This window comes from Cyprinus carpio, chromosome B22 (assembly GCF_018340385.1).
Source record: "Cyprinus carpio isolate SPL01 chromosome B22, ASM1834038v1, whole genome shotgun sequence".
Classification (NCBI taxonomy): Eukaryota; Metazoa; Chordata; class Actinopteri; order Cypriniformes; family Cyprinidae; genus Cyprinus; species Cyprinus carpio.
Window position 1 is genome coordinate 17,086,486 of NC_056618.1, and position 22,260 is coordinate 17,108,745.

At 37.6% G+C, this 22,260-nt stretch overlaps 1 protein-coding gene across 1 annotated transcript in view; it reads right to left on the reverse strand.

The window, feature by feature from the left end:
* Nucleotides 1-278: 278 nt before the first annotated feature.
* Nucleotides 279-22,260, reverse strand: part of LOC109058634 (neoverrucotoxin subunit alpha-like) — a 47,300-nt gene continuing 25,318 nt past the window's right edge. The window contains exons 4-6 of the mRNA XM_042749337.1: nt 21,179-21,239; nt 1,012-1,161; nt 279-867 (exon numbers count right to left, since the gene is read on the reverse strand). Coding sequence (XP_042605271.1) covers nt 743-867; nt 1,012-1,161; nt 21,179-21,239 — 336 coding nt within the window. The 3' untranslated portion in view covers nt 279-742. The remainder of the gene's footprint in view (nt 868-1,011; nt 1,162-21,178; nt 21,240-22,260) is intronic.

Here is a 22,260-nt window from a genome sequence, read left to right on the forward strand (position 1 = left end):
GTTCAACTTCATATGCAAAACAGACTCAGCTGACTACGCAGTTAGAAATACTTTGAAATTACATATGAAATATACCACGAAGTTTACTAAAAGACATCTTTGAATATATGAATGAAACGTATTGATTTATACAGTATGTGAGACATATCCTTACCATGAAATATTAATTTTTAACTTTTGAAATGAAACTTATCATTATGAATAGAACACATTCTGAGTACGTGACTTCTCAGAATCTCTCAACAACACTTGGGTTTAATTTAAATACGTGGACTTCTTCTCAGAATCTCTATCACAATGTGGATTTCTTAGAATCTCCACACACCAATCCCATATATACAACAAAGTGAAAACTGCACGAAATCGATTAGGGAAAATACATTTTCATTGTGTAGCTCACCATTTTCTCATCTATTTAATTTGTTACAAGGTGTTCAGATCATTTTATTAAACATGATTTTTTTTAAGTGTTTCTTTCATCATGACAACAGAATCGATAATCAACACTGCAAAATGTTTCCTTGCTCAAGATATTTAAAAATCCAGATAGGTATTATGTGTGGCTGTTGAGGTCTGCATTTAGAAATGATTACATGAAAGAAACGGCTTCCAGCAGTTTGACCTGCTTTAAATGGTTTCTTCAATCTCAGAGAGAAAGTATAAAGTCTGTAGTTTGCTGAAGACACATGAAGGATGAATAGACAGCACACCTGTCTCTCCTTCAAGCCTGAAGACTTCAGCTTTATCTTCCAGTCGGCAAACGAATTATGATGCAGATAGTGGCTTTATCCTTGATCCCGTGGTCAGAGAACTTGTCGGTGTCATTTAGTTGTTTGCTGGTGTAGAGTAATCGTAATGCAGACGGGTCTGTGAGAATCCAACAATTACAACAATTACACTGCAGCTGAAGCACAGAACAGTTATGTATGTATGATCAAAATCTATAGCTCCTCTGAGTCGACCAAACTCGTATATTCATATTGCTTGTGTGTGTGTGTGTGTTCACAGTACCTGAAGCATCCTGAGGCAGTTTCTCAGCAAGTTTTTGTTTTAATTCCGCCACCATTGTGTTATTGAATTCTTCCTCCGAACTGGCGACGTCTATTGTTTTCTTCTCGCCTTGTATCCCGATCACAAACACTTGATAGATTCTCCCCATACCTGACCCACACAAAAGACCGACGTGTTAAGTGTATGTCACACTTTCTCTTTTTGACTGCATGTGTATGAAACTAGTTTTGAGGGTGTGCACTGTATCACTGTCAAAGTGAAAGTCTTATCTAGGATTGCAGAAAACAGAGCAGAGAACTGCCTGTTTCATTATTTTTGTTTACTTATTGAAGGGTTCGATTTTTGTGATTATTTTTATTTTATTTATTTATTTATTTATTAATGAAATATCAAAATATAAACAATAGAGATGAATGTTTTCAAGACTTATTTGATCATATTTACTAAGGATGCCAATAATTCTGACCATGACTGTAAGAATGAGAATTGACATGTGAGATCTCACATGACATATTAGTATGTGAGAACCCACATGCATTCTTGCACTCTATCCAGTGATAAACACAGCATGTGGCCCTTGACCCATTTTATTTAATACAGAATAATGGCATGATCAACACAACATCACCCTGAAATTACTTTGCACTGTAGAAATATGGTTTTGGCAAGAAATGTACAGTGGCTAAATATTTTTTTAATGAGTGCTACTATTTCACATTCAATATTCTAGGCTAAATTAGAGGGCTATAGGTCACTTTTATGGATGTTTCGTTACAAACTTCATAGTTTTTTTTTTTTAGAAGAATATGGCCATGGTGATGATGAGTTTTGATTGTCCATGATCGTATCCACAAATACCACAGTTAAATTTTAATAAAGTCAGTAAAAATGTTCAGTTCTAAAAGATTAATTCAATAATATGACAAAATTAATATCACAGAATATTCTGGATAAAATGAAATATATCCCTGCATAAATCTGGTATAATAGCCTGTGAAGTTCTTAATTTGTAATTTGTAGAATAGGATTTATACACCTGCAATGAATATTTTGAGAAGGTGTAATTGTTTTGTTGTGTTTGTGAAACAAAGTTTCATTTCACTCTCATTGAGTTAAAAACACAAATAAATGCACAACCATTTGCACTCTGTATCGAAAACATATGTATGAACGCACTGTATTGTGTTATTCTATTATATTATGGCATTACTCAATACAATTGTGTTATTCTATGTTATTTACTCAATATGGTATTATCTTTCTTATAATATTATGCATGACTATGAAAGTAATCAATATACTGATCAATATGCTGAGTTATTCCCAAATACTGGATGTCTTAAAGAGCGTTGGATGTATAAAGGCCCCCCTATTGGGAGGTCCTGGTAGTCTTCCATTGAGTTGTATCTGTGAACTAAAGTAACCCTGTGAACTTTGGGTGATTTCCAGAGGCTGACAGGAGTGGTAAACAAATATGATGAATGTCTCATGTGACCACAGCCAACCAATAGGAACAGGCAAAATTGAAGTTTTATTAAAAAATGGTTGACTTGGCCAAATTCCACTATAAAAAATGGACTAAGTGGACTAGTGATAAAGTGTGACAAACCGAGCAGGCAGTGCCAATTAAAAACCGGAACTACCAAGTTTGGTAAGAGAAAGGAGTATAAAAGGAGTGCACGGACAGACAGAGGATTCAGATCGTCATCGCAGCTTTATTGCTGTGTTCAATGAAGTCTTATTTTGACATCTGGAGCTCCCTTTCTTGAGTTTTATTTTACGATTTTGAGAAGACCATTGCTTGCTCCACCACAGTTGTTGCACCTTTTAAGGCAGGGATCTCCAACCCTGCTCCTGGAGAGCTACCATCCTGCAGACTTCAGTTCCAACCCTGCTCCAACACACCTGTCTGTAATTATCAAGTAGCCCTGAACACCTTGATTAGCTGCTTCAGGTGTGTTTGATTGTGGTTGGAGCTGAAATCTGCAGGACAGTAGCCCTCCAGGAGCAGGGTTGGAGACCCCGGTTTTAAGGCTTATTCTGCAGTGTTTATATAAGTCTTTTGACAGGTTGTCATGGAGCTGTAAAAATGGTAATGATCATCAAGTGAATGAATCGCGTTTGTGCTGAACTCTTATGACAAAGCAAAAACAAACCCTCTCCTTTGATCCATGAACGTTTCTCTCAGTTAAATTAGGATCAGTATCTGCCCTAATTTAACTCACCCCCCTATTATGCCGCGTACCTCCTGTGTTTGGCAGGCTTTTGTTCCCATTAACCTCCAGACACTGAAGGATGTGAGCGCCAAGCTCAAACCTTCATTCTGCCCAAATGATATCATTCACCCGTGATTTTTAAAATGAATCCTCAACTCGGTGGGTCCAGGTATGGTATGCCTTATTAACAAGTGTCTAAGCACTGGCTCTGTTCCGGCCAATCTTAAAGTGGCTACGGTCACTCCTCTGCTCAAGAAGCCTTCACTGGATCCTTCTGTTTTAAGAAATTACCGGCCCATCTCTGTCCTACCTTTCATTTCCAAGTTATTAGAGAAAATTGTGTTGGATCAGTTCCAACACTTTTTGTCAAATAACTGTATATATGAGGTCTTTCAATCTGGGTTTAGGACTGCCCACAGCACTGAGTCCGCTCTCCTGCGAGTGCTAAACGACATTTATCTCTCCACTGATTTTGGAGACACTGTGGTTCTAGTTCTCTTAGATCTGTCCGCGGCTTTTGATACCGTTGACCACCCTACTCTGTTAGCTAGACTGGAGACGTGGGTGGGCATAAAAGGCTCTGTCCTGTCATGGTTCCAGTCTTACCTTACTGACAGAAAGTTTTTAGTAAAGATGGGAAACTTTTCCAGCTCCATGGCACCTCTGAGATGTGGTCTTCCACAGGGCTCTATTTTGGCTCCCTCTCTATTTTCTCTTTACATGCTACCGCTGGGCACAATTTTTAGGAAACACTGTGTATCATTTCACTTTTATGCAGACGACACCCAAATTTACATTCCAATCAAGCGCAATAATCCTGCAGCATTAAACTCTCTTCATCTATGCTTAGAGGAGGTGAAGGCATGGCTAGCTCAAAATTTCCTATCTCTTAATGATGATAAGACCGAGGTCATTGTTTTCAGCCCGAGTGAAAGGTCCCAGTGCACATGCCCAGACTTGGGGAGTCTATCTCCCTTTAAATCTACAGGAGTGCGGAACTTAGGTGTTCTTGTTGACCAGTCTTTAAAGTTTGATAAACACATCTCATCTGTAGTCAGTTCCGGTTTCTACCAACTTCGCTTACTATCTAAAATCAAAGGCTTTCTCACTCCAATAACTCCGGAAATGGCGGTTCATGCCTTCATCACGTGTCGGTTGGATTATTGCGACTCACTATATTGCGGTATATCAGATTCTCAAATCTCCCGTCTTCAGCTAGTCCAAAATGCTGCGGCCAGACTTATCCATAATTGTCGCAAATATGATCATATCTCTCCCATCCTCAGATCTTTACATTGGTTACCAGTCCGTCAGAGAATAGATTTTAAAATTCTTCTCTTTGTCTTCAAATCTTTACAGAACCTAGCACCGGTTTATCTCTCTGAACTTATTCATCCGTACATTTCGTCCAGAAGTCTCAGATCCCACGACCAGGCGCTGCTGGTAGTCCCTCGTGTCAGACTTAAACGTAGAGGGGAGCGTGCTTTTGCGGTGGCAGGGCCTTGTCTGTGGAACACCATGCCTCTAGAGATCAGAATGGCTCCCAACCTCTCCGTTTTTAAGTCTCTGGTCAAAACTTATCTATTCTCGTTAGCATATTGATTACTTTTCTTAGACTGTTCTTATTATTTTACATTTGTTTCATTGATTTATAATTAATCTTAGCTTAGTTGTTCTCTATGTGCTTATGTGTGTTTTGCTGCTTTTATTTTTAAAAGCAGCAAAACACACTTTTATTGCTGCTTGTTCTGTAAAGCACTTTGGTCTGTCTAGCGGCTGTTTAAATGTGCTATATAAATAAATGAACTTGAACTTGAACTTGAGTTAATGTACACGGTCTCACAATCTGAAGCGTCTGTCAGAGCAAATCAACACATGCTGTTGTGAATAATTAAGAGAAACGTCTTCTCATGAATAATTTAAAAGACACCGACACTTCATCAATGTGCTATTGGTCCATTGCCATGTCAACACAATGTAGATTTTAAACCCGGAAGATAAAAATAGCACAAGAAAGCTTAAAATTAACCAGTTTTCTCCAACAGTTAAAATTAACGAATGCTAACATTGTCCTCTATGATATGCAACACAAACACCTCTGCTAAAATCTCAGAAAAAGCAGTCTGGGGTTGCATGATCCTTTAATGTGTCATGACAGATCAGTGGCTACGGTTACATGCACAATTTTTTGTTCAATTAGACTGAATTCAATCCGACTGATGAATCTGATTGTAGTGTTTACATGAACGCTAAATAAAGTGATCGGGTTGATGTGCGCATTTATATGTCACAAGCTTCAATTTGGAATTTTATTTTATTTTTTTACATGCGCACACTGCACAAATATAGTGTTTCTCACTGTTTGCAGTGTTTGCACATAGTAACCACTCTCCTACACGGTTTCTTTATTTGTTTTTAACAGCAGGTTTAATATTTATCTATTTATAAATATAGGCGTACATATAAACCACTGTGCCGTGCTGCTCATACACTCCTGAACAAAATCTTAAGACCAGGGGATGCATTGCAAGTTTTACACATTTCGCACTAGTGGATCATAACCGGGTTGTAAGTGCTGCTTCAAAATGCCAAAAGAAGAAACAGGAGCAAGAGACAAAAAAACAGAGAGTAGGCAATTTATCTGAAAACTGCATTTAAACTCAAACAGGCTGTTCATCAGCTGATCAAAAAGTTAAAGACCATAGCCCAAAAATAAACGCACAACAGAACTAAAAGTGTCAAAAAAGGATTCAGTAGTGAGTAGCCCCACCGTTCTTGTTGATCACTTTCAAACACTCGTATTCGGCATGCTTGATGCGACTGTTTCCAGGAGGCTGGTGGGAACGTTGCTCCATGTGGTGAAGATGGCTTCACGAAGGGCATCCACAGTCTGGAACTGACGTCCGTTTTTGTAAACTTCCCTTGCCATCCATCCCCAAATGTTCTCAATGGGATTTAGATCAGGGGAACACGCAGGATGGTCCAAAAGAGCAACGTTATTCTCCTAGAAGAAGTCCTTCGTCAGGCTGGCGTTGTGAATTGCAGCGTTGTCCTGTCGAAAGACCCAGTCATTACCGCAGAGATGGGGGCCCTCGGTCAAGAGGGATGCCCGCTGCAACAGATCCACATAGCCAGTCACCGTTTGACGCCCCTGCTGCCCTGCACAACCTGAAGCTCCATTTTCCCATTGAAGGAAAAAGCACCCCAGATCATGATGGAGCCTCCTCCACTGTGCCGCGTAGAAAACATCTCAGGTGGGATCTCCTTGTCATGCCAGTAACGTTGGAAGCCATCAGGACCGTCCAGGTTAAATTTTTTCTCGTCAGAGAATAAAACTTTCTTCCACATTTCAATGTCCCATGTTTGGTGCTCCCTTGCAAATTCTAAACGGGCAAGTTTGTGTCATGGGAGGAGACGTGGCCTTTGAAGACGTTTTTTGTTCTTGAAGCCCTTCTCTAGCAGATGACGTCTTGTGGTTACTGGGCTGCAGTCAGCATCAGTAAGGGCCTTAATTTGGGTCGAGGATAGACCTGTGTCTTCACGGACAACCCGTCGGATCCTGCGGCTCAGTGCAGGTGAAATCTTTTTGGGTCTACCACTTGACTTTTTTGTCCCATAACTCTCAGGATTTTTTAAGAAATGTAAAATGACTGTCTTACTGCGTCCAACCTCGGCAGCGATGGCGCGTTGCGAGAGGCCTTGCTTGTGCAGCTCAACAATCCTGCCACGTTCAAAGAGAGAAAGCCTTTTTGCCTTTGCCATCAGGAGATCTTGACAGTATGACTGCTTGAAGAACAATGACATGAAAGCCATATTTTTGTGCAGATTTGACCTTTTTATGGCTATGGTCTTTAACTTTTGATCAGCTGATGAACAGCCTGTTTGAGTTTAAATGCAGTTTTCAATAAATTGCCTACTCTCTGTTTTTTGTCTCTTGCTCCTGTTTCTTCTTTTGGCATTTTGAAGCAGCACTTACAACCCGGTTATGATCCACTAGTGCGAAATGTGTAAAACTTGCAATGCATCCCCTGGTCTTAAGATTTTGTTCAGGAGTGTATATCACATAAAAAAATAAATAAAAAAAAACCTCCCTGCGCCCAAAACGGGTTTCCTGTGGATGAGAATCCAAAACAAGGTTGACCTGCTCCACTTCACAGTTGCCGAGTAAAAGGAGAGTTTTATAATGACAGGACACGCATTTATACAACACTTTATTTAAAAGGAAGAGCCGCTCGTTCCGTGCGTCATACATCATTAGCCTACGTTATTTCTGTGTCATTGCACGTGCACAGTCCTTTCAGTTTCATGGTTCAATCTGATCGAGTGTTTACATGCATGCTCAATCGTATTAGAAGAGGAATAAACCACCCCATTCAATCCGAATGAAATTTCATTCCGATCGAGCTCAATCAGATTGATAAAGTTGTTTATATGAAGGCTTTTCAGTCCGATTGAATTACAAATGGATTATTTGGTTGCATGTAAACGTAGCCAGTGTATTCAAGTTCAAGCGGTACGTGAACTGCTCATCTGTTCATATTTACTTAAAGCGCAATATAAACATTAATGAACATCAGAAGGTATTTTATTTCAACCGTGGAAAGACGTCAATACACAAGTCCAACAAAGCTAATGTGTGCTCCACTGCTGACATTTACAGGTTAAAGTGGTCATTTCAGGTCATTTTCATTCAAGCTTTTGTTTTCCACCAGGTTACAGAAATCGTCCACTAAATAGCTCATGGAATATTTTACATGTTACTTCCATTAATAAAGATTAGAAATGTACATTTTACATAAAATGATGCCATTTTATATGCAAATATACAAAAGATAATATTTTTTGAGGCAAAAAAAAAAAAACATCCCAAAAAACAGCACAGAACTTTAGAGAAAATATACTAATGGAGTGATATTACATGTATTAAAAACAATTACAAATTTACTTTATTGTCTATGACTGATATAAAAAATGTGACTTACATGTTCACTGCCTTTTTCAAACCTGACCTGATTAGTTTACATCCCTAATAATACAAAGCACTTAGTTTTAATTGCAAAGGAAAACCGACTGATCTACTATGTCTTCTGTTTTCAAGGGTAAGAATTCTTTAAAAATCATCTCACCCAAATGTCTTTATTTTGTGGAACACAAAAGGAGAGTGGTATAGTCTCAGTCACCATTCATTTATTTTTATCTATATTATAGAAAAGAAGCAGTGATAGTGAATGGTGACTGAGGCTGTCAGTCTCTTAATGTTCTGCCTTACATCTCCTTTTGTACCCCACTGAAAATAAGTCAAACACATTTGGTACAAAATAACATAATAGTTTTATTGTTAAGTAAATTCTTTTCATTTGTAACTTGAGACTATTTATTTTAGCCTATTAGCGTTTTTTAACCATGACGGAAAAAAAAGAATGGTCATTGTATTTTTAAATGCTATGCTGAAAACCAAAATTGAAATTAGAACCATATACACAAAATGCCACCGAAAAAGTAAAATATTGACTTCTTTTCAGATTTTTGTTAATGAATTTTTGCACTTTTAATAAACATTTGAAAAATGCACAAATTAATATAGAGAAATTTTTTTTTTTTTAAAGTTTTTTTTTGGAAATTTTTTGTTATTTTTCTGCACATTCAGTTGAGAACTAGAGCCGTCTTTGGAACAATGCAGAGACTTAATACAAATATTATTTTTTAAAACAGACATTGCAGAATCCTGGGAAATCTATCATCATGAAAGTATATATTGGGATATAATTTTGTCATAACTTTGTGTGCTATATGGGTACGTTATTGGAGAGGACCACATGGTCGCTCAATGCATGTATATGCTACATTATGTAGGCTACACATGCCTTATACATTTTGACATATTTTACCCTGTTCACTGATAGAGGCATCCGCATAATTCCGCATTTAGGCTACAGGGCTCTAGACTCATTCTTCCCACTGGTCGCTCTTTTGCGACTTTCTCAGTTGGTCTCACTCATCATTTGCAGTTTTTGTTTGTTTGTTTGTTTTTGCCACATCATAACATTAATAAATGCATGCTGATGAACTTTTATCATAGTTTATAGTTATATGGTAATGAGTGTTCAACATTCAACATTCAACCTGTTCTTTTTCATCAGTATTATTTGTGATTTAAATTTTGTTGATGGGATTTTATCTTTTGCTGTGTTTTTATGGTGACTTTTGTTTATTTCACTTCGAATTCACGATCTTGGTGTCACATTTTACAAGAAAACCTAATTGTCTTTGCTTTGCCTATATAGGCTACACTTTTCCCTTTTAACACTAAAACAGAAGATTGATTCATTGTTATACTTAATTAAAAAGCACAAAAAACAATAAAACAGCAGGCTATAATGACAAACTAGATAACGTTTATTACCAAAATCGAATAAGATAAGACATGGCTCCACATGCTATTATATACTAATAAATTTTAGAACGTTTAATGAACAGTTAGAAATCAAATAAATAAATAAAAGAAAATAAAGAAAGCCTCCATGGCCTAACTTGAGGTAAACAGTAAAGATAACAAGGTTTTTAACAAAAAGGAAAGTGAAACTAAACTGGGCCCGGTTCCCCAAAACGTTCTTATTGCTAAGTAGTTCTTAACCTATTCCTTAACATCTCTCTTAATGTTATGGCACGATTCCCGACACGTTCGTACGCTAAGTATATCTTCTGTAAGTCACACTTTCGTAAGGTTGGTCTGGACCATTCGTAAGCTCTCTCTTAGCGTTGTTTGAGCTCGAGACGCTAGTTGCCGCCACTGTCCAGCAGTCTTTAGAAATCAGCGCAGCGCAGTGCAAGTCCAACTATGGTATGTTGACAATGTTGTTTAAATTGGCAATCACTTTTGATAATTAAAATCTGGCAAACAATTTGGCTCTAAATGGCTAAGATCTATAAATGGGTAAGCATGGTGGTGTCCAGTAAGCGACCAACTATGGCAGCGATCCAACGTGTCCTTGTATTGAATCAAAGACGGTGCCGGCTGCGGAGCCGTTTAGTCCATGTCAATTTTTTTCTTCAGCAAAACTTAAGCCCTTTTGACATTTTGCCTGACGTGGCTATATTAAAAAAAAAAACGCCTCCCAAGACAACTCATTATGGAGCTGCTGGACCTTCTCAGACCTGCGCTTGCCAGGGTAACGCGGCGGAATTTTGCTTTAAGCCCTGAAGTCCAGCTGCTTGCAGCGCTAAGGTTTTTTGCTACAGGGAGCTTCATCGAGGTCGTGGTAGAGGGCTACGGCCTAAGCAAGACCTCGGTATGGAGGTGTGTCCACACTGTCACCAACGCCCTTCTGCGCCATGCAGGGGGATTCTGATTGTAAAGTACCTTACCATTAATATAAAAGTGTATTACATAATTTTAAGAAGTTGTTAAACCCATGTCAAGAAGCGGCACAAGTGGCACAACGGGATAAGGAGGGTGGATGATTAGCGAGGGATACCCGGTTCGTCTCCCCGTCACAACATATCGTGTGAACATATTACTGACCAGGGGCGGAGTTTGGTGTGGGTTAATTTGGTTGTAGTATGTGATGTTTTCAGTAAAGCCCCGAATGTTTTTATTACCACCATGCATCAATGAGTTTTCATGCCCAATAAAGTCATTTATATTAGAATTTAATTAAAAAAATAATTAAATATCTCTCGACTCTCACGTCTACAGTGTCTGTCAATTTACGCGTTGTCATTCACACCCGACAAAAACCGCCCACTGAGTCTAGTGCTTCTGACTGACATGTAAACTGGCCAACCATCGATGAGCGTCTGTACGATCCAGCCAATGATATGAGATCTTTTGGAGCCAGGCAGGCGGTTTGTTGGCGTGTAGTATTTTACTAGATCAATTTATTTGAAAATTTAAAAATGATATTTCAAAATTCTTCAAAAGAATAGCCAACACTTGAACGCCAAGAAACAACAGCTTCAGGTATCTGTAACTTTTAATCATAGTATTATATTTCTTTTTCGGTTTTAAATTGGGTCTGATTTAACGTTACATTTTGAACATCTAACACTTAACGGTTGCGCAGCACAGTCTTTAGGACATACACACACAGAGCGGTTATAATGTTTGTTTAGCACGGTCTGTGGCAGACTTTTCGTGTCAGGGCAACAATTCAATAAACAAGATAATAAAAAAGACATATTTCGCAAAGGAAATGGTTCCAAACAAAGCATGTTGTTGTGCTCTGCAGCAACACACAGCGGTGTTTACTGAATAAATTTGCTTGAATAAATGATTCACTGACCCATTCATAAAAAACAGTTGCTTACTTTTATCTGAATGAATCATCTGTTTCGAACGAATCCATCGATTAAATGACTGACCGACTCACTCATTAAGGCAGTGGCTTACCGCCACCTAGTGGCAAAGTACCATTCTAATTTTTTTCATAATTTCATATTTTTTGTATTCCAAGATGCATTTCAGTGGCTTGAGTATTCCGTATCCAGAAATTCTGCATTCTGCTTTTCTTGTCGTCTCTTTGGCAAGCATCATATCCGAAACAGCAAAGACACATTAACAAGTGCAAGTTTCTCCAACTGGAAAAGAGCTTTAGAATCATTTCATAGAGCATGAACAAAGTAGCATTCATAAGGCTTCCATGACATGCTGGAAGAGCTTCAAAACAGCTGAAACACATGGAGATATGAATGATGCACAGACTTCAGTAGAGGGTAAGGTTTATCTGCCAGACTGAATAACTTGAATCTGTTTACTGTAATGCATAAACACAGAGATAAAGTCCTTTGACCGGTATATCTTTGTAGAGTAAGAGTATGTCAGTGCACTGCTTAATGTTTGCTTCTTATCCCTGTTCTACCAGGACGAGTGTAGCCAGTCAGGCTTGATTGGAAAAGAAAAGAAATTCTTATCCCTGTTCTACCAGGACGAGTGTAGCCAGTCAGGCACACAGCAGCAGCATATGTGTCAGGATACAAGGGATAAACTTTAAATAAAATGTTTTAAATTTGTTTTTGTATATTTTAAACAAGGTAAATCTTTCTGATTTATTAAAATAAAAAGTCACATACATGGATTTTTCTGGGCTAAGCCCCGGATCTCCACTCACCCTAGAACCGCCCCTGTTACTGACTATTTGATAATTTAATTAATAGTCTATATTTTACGGATAACTTAAACTATGTTAAAATAAATGTTACTGGAATAATTTGAGGAATGCTTCGTTTGCACAGAACGTGTTGTCCTTCTTAACGCCGTAATGCACCTTCGCGTGAAGTGGAAAATCGATTCCTGAGCAATCGATGCCAGCTAATTCAGCACCTTCACTTGGGACAGCGCCTTTGTAACGTCGGACGTAAGAGGCAGCGTGTTAAGAAGCTTCCTAAGGGACACTTCGGGGAACACACTTAGGAACATAAACAACTTTGGTAAAATATATCTTTCGAGTCTTCTTAGCGCGCTAAGAGTGAGCGTTATCGGGGAACCGGGCCCTGGCTGTCGGTGACAGGACTTACATGTGTCCCGCACCTTCGCACTCGTGCTGTCACAGCAAGAATAAAACAGGCTCTACACCTGAAGTGTTCGCACTGAAAGCGCCTCTCTTCACTTGATCAGTAAAATCTGACTCCTGCTACAGAAGCAGATGCTTTGGAACAGGGCAGACAATGCACTCGCACAAATGCCACCACGTAAAATTTGAACTCGCACATTCTTACAAAATTGTGAAAAAATATAAAAGTTTATATGCGGGTGTTTGCAGCGTGCAGCTACCACTGATCCAACAGCATAACGAACAACACAATTTATTCAAATTCTGAATGAATTAGCTAAGAAAGCACGCTCTGCGCTCATTCGTTTCAGTTTATCGCGATCTCACAAAGATCCTTATAATCAATGAGGCTTGACCATAGGTCTAAACCTATGGGTTTAGAAAGACTGAATCTTAGAACTGCTTCAAATAAATGGTTTGAGAATCGTAGGGAAATGAGGTGATATTAAATGCATATTCTGAGAAAACGAAAGGGTTGTTTGGTCGGTCCGTGTACTTTTGCGTCCATTCGTTTTTCGTTTTTTAACCCAGAAATGAAATACGGAAAATGCGGTTTCTTCTTTAATGGTTCAAAACTATGATGAATAGAATAAGCAGACACAAACTAATTTTCATTATTCACAATTCGTATTTCATAAAAAATCGTACCCGCGTAAAAATGATATAAAGCTTGTTTTTCAATGTATATAAATGCTAAATTTAATTTCTACCATTTTTACTGTCTTTATACAAACGCTAGCGCCCTCTCGCTCTACTGACGTAGCTACCATAACTCTTTTATAAAAACTTTTAGCGTCAATATTTTTATGATCTTAAACATACTGTACACATACTGGTAAAAATAAATAAATAAATTAATTAATTAATAAAAAATGAAAACCGTATAGCCTGAATGCACTGTAAGTCGCTTTGGATAAAATTGTATGCTAAATGCATAAATGTAAATGTAAATGATCTTAAAGTGCCCCTATTATGCCATTTCTAAGGTTCCTAGTGTTGTTTTGGGAGTCTTCTACAATAGGTTTACATGCATGCAAGGTCAAACAAAACCCTTTCGTTTTCTCAGAATATGCATTTAATATCACCTCATTTTCCAACGATTCTCAAACGATTTGTTCGAAGCAGTTCTAAGATTCAGTCTCTCTAAACCCATATCTCCTATGGTCAAGCCTCATTGATTATAACTGATTTTTGAGATCGGGATAAACTGAAATGAATGACAGCTTTATAATTATTATAGGGAGCGCAGAGCGCGTTTTCTTGGCCAATTTATTCAGAATTTCAATAAATTTTGTTTTTCATGATGCTGTTGGACTAGTGAGAGCTGCACGCTGCAAACATCTGCATATAGACTGCAACCAAAATGGTCGCATTTTTCACAATTTTTTTGAGAATGTGCGAGTTTAGATTTGACGTGGTCGCATTTGTGCTAGTGCATGGTCTGCCCTGCTCCAAAGCATCTGCTCCATACTGTAGCAGGAGTCAGATTTCACTGATCACATGAAGAGAGGCGCTTTCAGTGACTGGTATGGTTTATACTTGCAGCATCAGTACGAGCGCGAAGGTGCGAGCAACGCTCGGCAAAAAAAATGACGCAAATATTAAGGAAATGATGGAAGACGGCGGATTTGGATTTCACACTAAAATAAAATAAAAGACTGCTTCATAAACCAGAGAAGGTGAACATGTTGGTATTCTTGTGGAAACAACAACAACAACAACAAAAACATGCAAGTCCTGTCAGCGACAGCCAGTTTAGTTTCACTTTCTTTTTGTTTTCAAAAAGCTTGTTATCTTTGCTGTTTACCTCACGTTACGCCATGGAGGCTTTCTTTATTATTATTTGTTGTTGTTGTTGTTTGTTTTTTATTTATTTGATTCCTCGCTGTTTGCTAAACATTCTGTAATTTATTAGTCTGTGTATATAACAGCATGTGGAGCCATGCCTCATCTTACTAGTTTCTTATCTCGTTTGTCATTATAGCTTATATATATATTATAGTTTTATTGTTGTTGTGCTTTTTAATTAAGTATAACAATTAATCAAACTTTTGTTTTAGTCTTAAAAAATGAAAAGTGTATAGATATAGCCTAAGCAAAACAGACAATTATCTTTTCTTGTAAAACGTGACACAAAGATCGCTAATTCGAAGTGAAAGCGTCCAAAGTCTGACTTATAACACAGCAAAAGAGGAATTCCCATTCACAAAATTTAAATCACAAATGATACTGATGAAAAAGAACGGGTTGAATGTTGAACACTCGTTACCATAACTATAAACTATGATAAAAGTTAATCAGCATGCATTGATTAATGCCATGCTGTAGCAAAAAAACAAAACAAAAAAAAAACCTGCGACCAAATGATGTGCTCCTGCGACCAACTGAGAAAGTCGAAAAAACAGAGACCAGTGGGAAGAATGAGTCTAGAGCCCTGTGGCCTAAACACGACATTATGCGAATGCCACTATCAGTGAACAGGGCAAAAATATGTCAAAATGTATAAGGTATGTGTAGCCTACACATTGTAGCCTACTGTACGTGCATTGAGCGACCATGCATGGGTCCTCTCCAATAACCCATACAGCACACAAAGTTATGACAAAATTATATCCCAATATATAATTTTATGATGATAGATTTCCCAGGATTCTGCAATGTCTATTTTAAAAATAATATCTGTATCAAGTCTTTGCATTGTTCCAAAGACGGCTCTAGTTCTCAACTGAATGTGCGGGAGAAGCATCACTAAATTTGGCCAAAGAAAACTTGTTAAAATAGAAATTTTTCTATATTAATTTGTGCATTTTTCAAATGTTCATTAAAAGTGCAAAAAATCATTAACAAAAATCTGAAAAGAAGTCAATATTTTACTTTTTCGGGCAGCATTTTGTGTGTACGGTTCTAATTTCAATTTTGGTTTTCAGCATAGCATTTAAAAATACAATAACCGTTCATTTTTCGTTTTTTCCGTCATGGTTAAAAAACGAAAAACGAATGGACGCAAAAGTACACGGACCAATATACACATTTAAAAACAAGTTTTATTTTATTTTTAAGATTTTTAATGAACTACGAATTTTGACTAATGAAAATTAGTTTGTGTCTGCTTATTCTATTCATCAGTGTTTGAACCATTAAAGAAGAAACCGCATTTTCCATATTTAATTTCTTGGTTAAAAAACGAAAAAACGAATGGACGCAAAATTACACGGACCATGGAGGGTCAAGTGTGTGTGTGTTTTATTATTTTTTTTTTATAAAAAAGATGATTGATAGATAGATCAAATAGAATTAGAATAGAGAGTGCTAGTGTTAGAGGGTCAAATAAAGATGGAAGAGATGCGTTTTTAGTCGTTCTTGAAGATGGTAAGGACTCAGCTGCTGGATTGAGTTGTGCAGGTCATTCCACCAGGAGGGAACATTTAATGTAAAAGTCTGTGAAAGTGATTTTGTGCCTCTTTGGGATGAACAATAATACAATCCAATCCACTTTATTTATATAGCACAATTTAAACAAACAGCAAGGTTACCAAAGTGCATTACAGAGATAAAAATATAAAACAAGAAACAAACAACATAAATAAAATAGCATTAACAGTAACAGCGACAATGAAGACCACAACAGCTCTCATGGTGAGTCGAAAGCCAGGGAATAAAAATATGTTTTTAAACAAGATTTAAAAGTGTGGAGGGTGGGCGCAACTTTAATATGCAGTGGTAAATCATTCCACAATTTGGGAGCAACTGCTGAAAAAGAGCGGTTGCCTCTGGTCTTCAGCCTGGTCCTGAGCACATTCAGCCGCAGGTGATCACCGGACATCAGTGACCTTGACGGGGTGTAAATGTGCAGGAGCTCTGAAGTGTACTGAGGTGCCAACCCATTTAGCGACTTAAAAACAAACATTAAAATCTTAAAATGTATTCTAAAATATACAGGGAGCCAGTGGAGCGAGGCCAAAATAGGAGTAATGTGTTCATGTTAACGGGTTCCTGTTAACAGACGAGCAGCTGCATTTTGGACTAGCTGTAGGCGTGAAAGGGAAATTTGGTTCACGCCAATGTAAAGTGCATTACAGTAATCCAAACGGGTCGAAATAAAATCATGAATCACTTGCTTAAAAATATTAAAAGATAAAACAGGTTTAATTTTGGCTAAAAGCCTCAATTGATAAAAACAAGATTTAACCACCACGTTTATCTGCTTGTCAAGCTTAAATTCACTATCAATTTTAATACCTAAATTGGTCACTACTGGCTTTGCATATTGCTGCAGGGACCCAAGGTTTACGGGAGTGGAGTCACAAACCCGGCTGGGTCCAAACATAATGCTCTCAGTTTTTTTCTTCATTTAAATTTAAAAAATTAAAAGACATGCAGGTTTTAATATCCTTGAGACATTCAAGTAATGGAGTCAGAGAACCGTTTGTATCTCTTCTCAGTGGTAAATAGATTTGCGAGTCATCTGCATAAAAATGGTAGGAAATACCATGTCTTTTAAAAATATTTCCAACTTCCAAGATGGAGAAGGTACAAGGAGAACAGTAGTGGTCCAAGAACTGAGCCTTGAGGGACTCCACAGAAAAGGGGAGCGATAGATGATGTAGATTCACCAAGTTTTACAGAAAAAGATCGGTCAGATAAATACGATCTGAACCACTGTAGGGCAGTATCTTGGATGCCTACACAGTGCTCTAGGCGAGAGATAAGAATGGCGTGATCAATTGTGTCGAAAGCAGCAGTAAGGTCTAAAAGCACAAGAATAACTGAGTCTCCACGGTGTAGTTAATAAAAGATCATTAAAAACTCTTAAAAGTGCAGTCTCGGTACTATGAAAAGCATTAAAACCAGATTGAAAAGTTTCTAAAATACCATTTGTATCTAAATAGGATTGTAATTGTGTAAAAACTATTTTTTCTAAGATTTTAGAAATAAAAGGAAGCTTTGATATCGGTCGGTAGTTAGCTAAAATAGTAGTGTCCAGATTTTGCTTTTTAATTATAGGTACAACAGTTGCCTCCTTGCAATACGCTGGGACAATTCCTGAAGTCAAACTGCTGTTAATAATTTTTTGGACATTTGGCCCTATAGTGGTCCAGACCTCCTTAAAAAGGCAAGGGGGGACAATGTCCGTAGGACATACTGAGGGATTAAGCTGTAGAATTAATTTATTGAGGCAAGAAAGCGACACGGGCTCAAACTGGTCAAACATTGTTAAACAGGTCAGCATTTCAGAGGGGTCGGATACAGGTGGGGAAATATGAGCTCTAATGGAGGCAATCTTGTCTAAAAAATAGTGTAAAAAATTCTCACAGACTTCAGAAGAAGCTTCTAAACAAGAGGGTTGGGGTGAATTTAAAATTTAGTCAATACTTTTAAAAAGGACACGTGGTTTATTTAAATTTTGGACAATTTTTTCTTTTAGATATCTATTTTTTTCAGCTTTTACTATTTTTTGATACCTTCTCCAGCTTTCCTTTAAAATTTCATAAGAGACATGAAGCTTGTCTTTCTTCCACCGACGCTCTGCTCTCCTGCACTCTCTCCTTGCTGCACGGGTAGTGTCATTAAACCATGGCTCAGATTTAGGTCTGGGGCGCAAAACTTTTAAAGGAGAAACAATGTCAAGAATGCTAGCACATGTGGAGAGAAAGGAAGAAGTTAATTTCTCTGTCTGCTACGAGACCAGTATCAAACTGAGACGATTTTTGAAAAAGACAAGAAAACTGAGCAGCAGTGGTCAGCTTAAACACACGACCTAGGTGTGCAGGGGTATTTGATTTAGATTTAAGACATGACAAGTTAAAATCAAATAAAACCAGCATGTGATCAGAAAATACAGCATCCTGTGTCTGAATATTCAAAATGGGCAAACTATAGGATAACACAAGATCTAACGTGTGCCCCTGTTCCTGTGTGGGTCCACTGACATGTTGAAAAAAGTTAAAAGTATCAATCATATCTAAAAAATCTTCAGTAAGTGGTTTGGAGGGACAACAAACATGTACATTAAAATCACCAACAATTAATAAAGTGATCTTCACTTGCAGAACACAAGCTTCTAGAGAGACATAAGTCTGAAGTAATGAATTTAGGTAAAGGGGTGCAGAGCCAGTGCTGGTTTTGTATGCAAACATCAATGCCTTGAATTTTATGTTAGCAGCTATTGGTAGCCAGTGCAAATTGATAAACAGAGAGAAAATTTTAGATTTTTAGAAAATGACCAATCATTTCGCTAGATAAGACCCTTATTCCCAATGTTTGCCTCAAAAACCTTAATTTTTCCTCAGCACCGAGAGTTGAAGAATGTTCAACGTTGGTAAAACTCAGTGCTCATCACTGTCATTTTCTAGTCAGCTAACCAATTAGTGTGGAGGAGGGGCGGAACTAACACTGACAAACCATCACATCCTGCTTGTACTATTACTAAACAACAATAAAAAGATAATGTTGCTTGTCTCTGAGGATTAATGTCTTTCCCATATGAAAATGCTGGTCTACCATATTATTGTTAAGAAAAATAATGCTTGGAGAAACATTTCATTCACAATGCGTCTGCCATTACTTCAGAATCCGAAAGAGCTTTATTGCCAAGTATCAAATGCTGAGACAGGTGAAAAGCGTTAAGGTTAATAGTGAATATTGACCTATTATGCGTACCGTTGTTGCTCCCACTGTTAGCAGGGTATAATCGCTGCATTTGAGGTAAAAAAGACAGAATTATGTATTGTGCCAAGAAGGTTGTCTGTTCGTGGACACAGGCATGAACTGATAAGCAGCTGCCTTTAGCAGAGCTTTACCGACTACCTCCAATTATCAAAGATTCGGCACGGTCGTCTGTGAGTGAAGTCACCTCCCATTACAAACACACCCCCTAGTATAGTCCAGCCCCTAACATTGATTGACAGCTTTCCTTGTAGACATTGGAAATTCAAATGCAAAAGTAATTGCGATTCCATTTGAGTTTTGGCAGGTTACATGCACGATGTAGAGAGAATGAAAAAGCAAATGAGGTAATTAATATTGCCATTTAAATATGACAGGCTCATAACTCGTAAGACATGGGAAATACAGTTGCAAATGGACTTTGCTTTTTCATTTGAAATGTGCCAGTCACTGTGCATTTGCAAAAGAGCAAAAATGCAAACGGTAATGCAAAATTTGCAATTGCATTTGGATTGTCACAATTTATGCGCCCACATGTGGAAAACGCAATCGAAAATTCAATTTGCAATTGCTTTTGAAAAAAGTCCTGAATATTCTTCCATATATATTTAATAAAAACTATGATGTTATTTTACATTATATTTTTCCATTTCTGGATCTAAACATCTAAAAAGCAAAAACCTGCCCTTTTAAACTATTGTTTGCAATTTGTTTATCACACAATTTAACTGGTAACTGGTACACTTTTCTTCTCATAAAAATAAGAGTATGTTTGTTAGAATAGACGATTACAGCGGTCTGTAACAAATATTACCAGGGTTCGTACAAGATGCTTTAAATGCCTGGAATTACTTTTTTACTTTCCTTTTTGGAAGAACCTGAATTGTTAAATAACCATTTAACAAGTCACATAATAATCAATCATTACTCATTAAAAATCGAAGTCGAAAATGTAACTCTTAAAGCATGAAATAAGATACTGATTCAGTAAATTTGTGTTTAATATGGGTATATTATCAGTAAACTAATCATTAATCATTTATGGTCGTGTGTCTGATGTCACACAGGCAGGCCCCTCCCACGATAGTTTGACTGACAGTAGCGTTTCAGCACAGAGTGGACTGGTGTCTTACATTAGCTCCGCCCTGAGTGACTGTCATCAGTCCAGCATTGTTTCACCACCGGAGCAGATGTAGACGAGAATGACTCGTAAGCGATTGAGGTGTTTTGTTGTTGTATGCAATAATGAACACAGCAGTCGTCATTTACTCCCGACATCTGAGCCGCTGAAGACACAGTGGATTACGTTTGTTTCTGAAGGGAATGCTCCCCCGACCTACCTAAATGTGTTTATCATTGCGCGAATCATTCGTGATCCAGCTTCATCTACAGAAAAAGTGAGTGTAAGGTTTTTTAATGAATCTTTGTAAATTGCTTTTCCTAATAATATGCTAATAAGCAAGTTTCACAATGAATGCGGATAAAGTAAACAGTCCCTCAGAGAGCGGCTTGGAAGAGAGGGGCGGGGTCAGCAGAGCTCATTAACATTTAAAGGAAAATGCTACAAAACAGCCTGCCCTGAAAAGAGCTGTTTTTGACAGGGTAAAAAGGGTGTTATTTTAGACTACCATTATGAAATTTTAACCCTAAGACCCTAAAGAATCATATCAAGTTATCATATCATATCATATCATATCAACAGTGGCATGGTCAAAAATAGTGAATAAGAGTACTTACTCTCTCTCACCACAGATCGATCTGCTCTGTTTCCTGCAGTTCCAAACTCCTTGTTTTCTTTCTGTTTAATAGACAAAACAATAACATATTTATTTTAAAATGTCTTTTCCAGTACTCAGCCTTAACTGCTCTATTCCTTGTACTTTACTGAAAGACATTAAATAAAAAAGACATATTAAAAACTAACAGAAGAAGTAGCATTTACAAATAACAGTGTATATAAATGTATGAGACATTAACAAACAAAATTCAGTTCAGGTGCTCTTAATTTCGGAGTCACACGGTCAAAAGTGATAGGACGTAAAATTTATCCCCACCCCCACCCCAGTAAAATCAATGTAACATATTTTTGTTTAATACTATTTTTTCTTTTGTATTTTGAGAGAATTCCATGGTACTAATTAATATTTATGCCGCCATCAATTCGTAGCAGTGAATGAAGAGGTATTATATCAATCACAAGTGCAGTATGGAGTACCGCAAGGCTCAGTACTAGGGCCGTTACTCTTCACGCTTTACATGTTACCCTTGGGAAATATCATCAGGAAACACGGTGTTAGCTTTCACTGTTATGCTGATGATACTCAGCTCTATATTTATTCGTGGCCTGGTGAAATATACCAATTTGAAAAACTAACGGAATGCATAGTCGATATAAAAAACTGAATGACGAGTAATTTCTTACTGCTAAATTCTGAAAAAACAGGTGTTAATTATAGGGCCTAAAAGCTCTGCATGTAATAACCTAGAACGCTGTCTAAGACTTGATGGCTGCTCTGTCAATTCTTCGTCATCAGTTAGGAACCTAGGGGTGCTATTTGATAGCAACCTTTCCTTAGAAAGCCACGTTTCTAGCATTTGTAAAACTGCATTTTTCCATCTCAAAAATATATCTAAATTACGGCCTATGCTCTCAATGTCAAATGCAGAAATGTTAATCCATGCGTTTATGACCTCAAGGTTAGACTATTGTAATGCTCTATTGGGTGGTTGTTCTGCACGCTTAGTAAACAAACTCCAGCTAGTCCAAAATGCAGCAGCTAGAGTTCTTACTAGAACCAGGAAGTATGATCATATTAGCC